The 6,000-nt window shown below is 42.9% G+C and overlaps 1 protein-coding gene across 2 annotated transcripts in view; it reads left to right on the top strand.

Annotated features, from left to right (window-relative positions):
- Positions 1-2,640: 2,640 nt before the first annotated feature.
- EML4 (EMAP like 4) overlaps positions 2,641-6,000 on the top strand; it is a 192,028-nt gene continuing 188,668 nt past the window's right edge. The window contains exons 1-2 of one of the 2 annotated variants that reach the window (XM_036990812.2): positions 2,641-2,934; positions 3,550-3,606. Coding sequence is in view for 1 of the 2 variants with exons in the window: in XM_036990811.2 (XP_036846706.1) it covers positions 2,910-2,934 (25 nt within the window). In the remaining variant the exon portion in view is untranslated. The remainder of the gene's footprint in view (positions 2,935-3,549; positions 3,607-6,000) is intronic. The other variant, XM_036990811.2, reaches the window with a different exon arrangement.

Here is a 6,000-nt window from a genome sequence, read left to right as displayed (position 1 = left end):
ATTTTGTGTATCTGGCTAAGGGAAAGTTGAGTTAGGGATACATTTAATTTCAGGCTTAATGAGACATTTTACATGTGTTACAGTCACTTACATTTAATTAAGTTATTCCTGGCTCTCTTTATTTAGCAATAGATTCCAGGAATACTCCAGTGGCCCACTGCAATGATTTCACCCAGCATCCCATCAAAGAGGTGTAGGGCTAGAGGTCATAATGTGATATGAACATATGGCTGTTACTGAAAAGTATGTGCATAGTGTGGGAGAAACAAAGTTTGAAACATAAAGAGCCAGAAGCTAGTCTAGGGAAAATTCTTCTGATCCTTAGACATATGTATAGTTGTAAGTGGAGAGTTTGGTTCTCATTGATGTCAAACTAAAATGGAAGTTCTCTCCTGTCAAGAACATACTCAATAAAATGCAGTGTGCATAATTTAAAATTCACCATACATTTTATTTTTCTTTTTTAAAATGGAAATCATGTGAAATAGAGAATTCCTACAGCAATACTACAAACCGCTTGCACTATATGTGTTAGTTTTTTTATGCATCAGAACTATCAATAATAAAGGCAAATTTGATTAACCATGCTAGAGGAAAAACTAAATTACCTTCTTATTCTCACTCAAAAAGTCATTAAAAATCACTGTCATATTCATAACATGGATCTCACAGGCTTGCTGTGATACTGAAATGGGGTTAGGTGTATAGAACACTTGGGTGCAAAACCTGTCATATAGCAGGATCCTAGCAAATGGTATCTATTAAGAAAAGAAAATCATCATCTTATGAAGAGATAATCAGAGAGTATGCAGCCAAGAAAATTTTTTAAACTATTAGAGGTATATTGAGTAAATACATGTTCTATTTCTCAATTTTGAATGTTTTAGTATTTGCAGGCTTCTAAAAATGTGTAATCTGTTGTGATTTCTTTTCTTAGTCTAAATAAATGCTCCATTTAACCTAATTTTGTTTTTGTAATGTTTGTATTAGTTTTTCTCCAAAGAGCCCCACTAATAGTAAAATCTTCAGTCCTCACAAAATGTGGGTCCTTCTTTCAATTAAAAATACACATTTGTGTGTGTGTGTGTGTGTATATATATATATATATATATATATATATATATATATATATATACCAACATAGCTATGTTTCAGAATTGAGAACTTCTCAAGCATTAAGTGGGTAAACTAAGTAGAAATTTAGATACGAAAATGCCCACAGCAGAGAAAACTTGGGTAAGTAATTTAATTTTGAGGAAGGAAGAAACTTTAGTGTGTAACCTGAATTTATCTTGGCTGCCTTATGGCTAGTCTCCACACACTATGGTATTCAGAAGACATCAGGTCTGATATCCAAAAAAGAAATAAAAAGTAATTTAGATTTTTAGGAAATACTTCTAAAGAGGCAACAAAGGGGAGAAGTGTACTTCAAGACAGCGACAGAATGTCTGACAATCCTTTCAGCCATCTGATTCCTCCAAGTCCCTCTCATTGTGACAGTTGTAGGCTGCCTCATATATTTCTCATCTCCCTTTAGCCTGACCCTCTCTCGTGCAATTCTGTCAAGAATGACTCTTGTTCTCCCCTCTAACTCATCTCTTTATTATTGTATAGGTCAATTTAGTTACTGAGCACCTCACAGTTCTCTTCAACTGTTACTTGGATCCACACAACCAAATCCCAGGAGGACCTTTGGAAAACTATACTATAGGAAGATCTTTAGAAAGATGGAGAATAGAGGTGGGTGGAGGAGAGAGGAAGATGAAAGCTGTGTATACTTATTTGGTTAGAAGTCCAGTCCTTCCACTTGCAAATGAATAAAGTAGGCCCAATTAAGTTTAGTGACTTGACACTCACCTAATGAGTCACATGGAGTTGAGCTAAAATTTAGGCTTACTTCACATCAACCTTTTGTTGTAGTTCACTAGCCGGCATCCTTATGATCTGCCCTATAAAAGTTGTTTTTGCATCCCTGGTGGAAAGAACACCAGGAAGAGTAAGGGAGCCTAGGTTCTAGCTCTGCTTCCAACAGGCTCCATGACCTTGGGCAGATCATGTCCTTCCTAAGGCTCGGTTTCCTCTCTGAAGGAGCAAGATGAACTCTTGGGTCTTGTCCAGCATTAGCATTCCTTGCTTCCATTCTATCTTGGGCCCTGCAGCTGTAGCTCTGATGGCCTTGAGTTAGTCAAGAAGATTCACCCTCATTTGTCTATCACCCAACTGGGGCAGAAGGCGGCCCTTCCCATACTTGGTTGCCTCTTTAGTGTGTTTGTAGGCACTGGGATTGCCAATTTTCTGCTACGGGGCTCCAGGCTTGGGCTTCAATAGGATTCCATGAGCTCCCCGGGGACTGCGAGGAGAGAGAATCCCTCAAGACTCCTGAGGATCCCAGGCCGGAGGCTACCCTTATTCACATCCACTCGGGGACAGCTTCAAGACTTAACGCACCAGGCCCTTGGCAGGCCTACCGCGCAAGCGTAGCCCGACCAATCCACTGGGAAGCTGCCAGAATCCGATGTCGAGACAAGGTGAGAGGGAAGGGTCGGCGAGACCCCCGCCTCCATCATCACGTGGGAGGCGGAGTCGGAAGCGTGACGGCGTGCGCGGGGGTGGAGCTACCGCTGTGCGCGGGCGCGGGGGCGGGGCACGGCGTTCGCGGCTGCTGGCTGGGAGGGAGGCCGGGCAGGCGGCGGAGCGGCGCGGCTATCAACCTGACAGGGAAGTGGCCCGGGCGGCAGCTGCTGACTGCTCCGGGGCAGACGGTCGGCCGGCCCACGGAGGCGGGAGCTGGGAGCTGAGCCGGGCGACCTAGAGAGCGAGCGGGTCAGGCTCAGCGTCGGCCGCTCTGTCCGTGCGCTGAATGAAGTGCCCGCCCCGCTGAGCCCGGAGCCCGGCGCTTACCCCGCAAGATGGACGGTTTCGCCGGCAGCCTTGGTGAGTTGGGCTGAAGAGTGTTCCCGCTCCTGCGCAGGGTGGAAACCCTGTTCCCTCCACGGACAGCCCAGGTTTGCTCTCCACCCTGCCCCTCGGGATGGCAGTAGTTCTACTGCACATGTTCCCCTCGAGGCTGGCGCCCCTCCACGGTCTCCGATGGACTCAGAACCCCTCCCCCCATGCTCAGTCCTCTGCAGCAAGACCCTTCTTACCTCCCAGCGTCTCTTCAGTGCAGGGCCCTCCTTCCCCGAAGTGGGAACCCCTTCTCTCAGAGGGGCCCCCAGAAGCTGGCACGCCTCTTCCCACACAGTCACGGCTGCCTTCCACAAACCCACTTTTAGGGTTGGGATACCCCTTTCTCAAACCGTGACCCGTCTTCAGGGTACAGCATGCCTCCCCCTTTCCGCATACTGAGTTCTCTTTCAGGGTGGGGATACCCCTAACCATGAAAAGGCCCCCTTTTAGGGTAGAGACCCCTGTTCCCTCTTACGGAAGGGACACCTTCCCACCCTGCCACCCCCGTCTTCAGTTTAAATCTGGAGAGTTCTTGTAAGTATCTCTCAGAGTAACTGACAGCTTCCCTTCATTCCTTCCACTTCCATGAACGTTTTGCAGTGGTGGAGAGTCCCAGAAGCACCGAAGCATCATTCGCTTAATACAAGAAAGGAAGAGGTGCATTTGTGTTGGGGGACCTTCTTTAAGAGAAGAGTGAAAGCAGAAGTATTTTCCGGCTCTGCAAGCATGCTGGGGAGAAGTAATCCTGTCCAATGAATCCATAGGAAAGGGGGCCTCTGTCAGGGAAAGGATTCTCCATTTTTAGAATATGTTTCTTTGTGGAATGGAGAAAGGGAAGAGGTTATTAAGTAGGCTGGAGTATTCTTTCAGTGTTCTCTTCCACCCAAATAAAGGTAGTAAATTTTGTAACTGTCTAAGGAATCAGAACTCTAGGCTGGAACTCAGTGCCCCATAATGTGTGTCTGGAATTACTGTTCTTTGAGGCCATTGGAATCTGGTTACTTTAAAGATTGAGCTCAACTGTTAGGATGGTGAGAGAAACAGTTTCTGCTTTGGCTGATTCTGCAGTTATGTGATACCTTCTGCTGGATTTGTATTTTGAGTATTTTATATGAAAGTGGCTTATATCCAGATGCCTTTCTTCTGCATTTTTTGATAATAAATCCCTAGTTGGTTAATGATCAAGGATCAGCACATTGACCATACTTTATTCAGACATATTGGGAATAGATGGAGTTTTTAAAGTAAAATAGTCAAAAAGCAATGGATCCATTATAGGTATTAAATAGAAAAACCATAATTTTGGCCTTGACTTTCTTTGGGAAGAAAAGAAACACATTAGAGTGCTTTGAGAGTGGAAATCCTAAAATAGGATCAACTGAGTGTTACTCTTTCCTCTCCAAAGGCACCTGTTGTCCATTAGCTAAACTTTGATGTCTTATAATTCTCTCCATAGTGAGGTTGTTTCATCTTGGGCTTTCTTTTAAAGAGGCACCAACTTTTCACTGCTGTAGTTTTTTAGCCTCATGCGTAGATTTATTCGCCAGTCATACTGGTTTGAAAGACTTGCCCTACGTGTTCACAAAGAAGTATCATACCAGGGCAAAAATTGAGTGTGTTGGAGGCTATTATGGGGCTGAGATTTCTCTGCACCATTAACTCCTCAGCTTGTGGAATAGTGGGATTACTACTCTAAGTAGAATTAGCTTTTACTTCTTTCCTCTTGGTTCTGAGGAGTTCTGGAAAGCTCTCTGAAGCTTCGTCTTCTAAGTGTTTTGAGGGTGTCTTTCTAAACAAGTGGGGACACCTAAGTTTATTTTGAAACAGTGAATATACCCTGTTAAATAACCTTATCCTTTCATACCCAATTCATGAGTCAACTGATATGAGAGACTGGAAGATAAAGATGAATTGCAGTTGGGGCTCCCACTTTTCAGAATAAGAGATATAGCTGACCCTATTGTTGGTGTTCTTTCTTTCTTTTTTTCATTTGGTGCCATCCCAGGGTGGTATGTTTATGAGACTTTTCCTTTCTTTAGATATGTGTTGATTAGGAGCGAGAGAGAGATGCCTGTCTCTAAAGAGAGAAATCTGTGTCAGCAGGGAGGGAAAGAAATGGTTCCTGGCACTATTTCTGGAGCTGCTCCTGATGAAGATACTTCTCAGCAGGAGCTCTGTGCTTTCTCTTTCTGTCCCCCTTGTAAGAGTGAAACTAGGCCCCATCTTAATTGAAACCTTAAAGGATTGGGGATGGGGGAGGGGTAGTGCTGGTATATTTTACTAGTAGTCTTTAAACAGAGCTTTGCTTAGCTCTTGCCAAATTGCTTCTTTCTGTTCCCTGCAGTTCATTAGTCTAGAGCGTAGAATTACATTGATCTTTATTTTATCATCGAGAGAGCCATGAATGTAAAGGCAAGTACTTGTATTCTAGTAGATGTTTAAAAACTTCTTTTTAACCAGACAAGAATTCAAAACATGTGAAGTTCTTCTGGGGTCACAAGTATTGAAAGTATTTTTTCTCAAGGAAGCATATGTGTGCATCTCCTTTTATATACTAGATGGGTTCTTGAAAAAAAATGAGAAAACTACATTTTTATAAGCAGAAAAGTTGAGCGCTTTATAAACAATGATTGTAGAGAAGCTGATTGTTTAAGTGAATCGAATGGTGAATCATTTTGTAAAGTGGAAAACTTTTAAAATTCAAACTACACTCTTGATTGTTGAGTGTTTAGATAAGGAAAGCACTATTATATTCGTTTTATAAGATGTCTAATGCCAGTTAAAACTTTGTGTAGTGGTTTTGAAATTTTTAAGAGGAATGTTAGGAGATTGGCCATGTTGTTGTGCCACATTGAAGTTATATACCTGTTATACTACCTTGGCTTTACATTTAAAAAAAACTAAAGGATGCTTGCTTTTAATCTCTGCAACTGATGAATTTCAGGTAACCCGGCTGTCAGGTGCTTGTACTATGGAATTTCCCTTAGGCGTAGTACCTTTTAGTTCACAAATTATGGTCATTCAAAAGGCTGCATTTTAGGGACCATTTTT

The sequence above is a fragment of the Manis javanica genome, chromosome 1, assembly GCF_040802235.1.
Source record: "Manis javanica isolate MJ-LG chromosome 1, MJ_LKY, whole genome shotgun sequence".
Lineage (NCBI taxonomy): Eukaryota > Metazoa > Chordata > Mammalia > Pholidota > Manidae > Manis > Manis javanica.
This window is presented reverse-complemented; position numbering and strand designations above follow the sequence as displayed.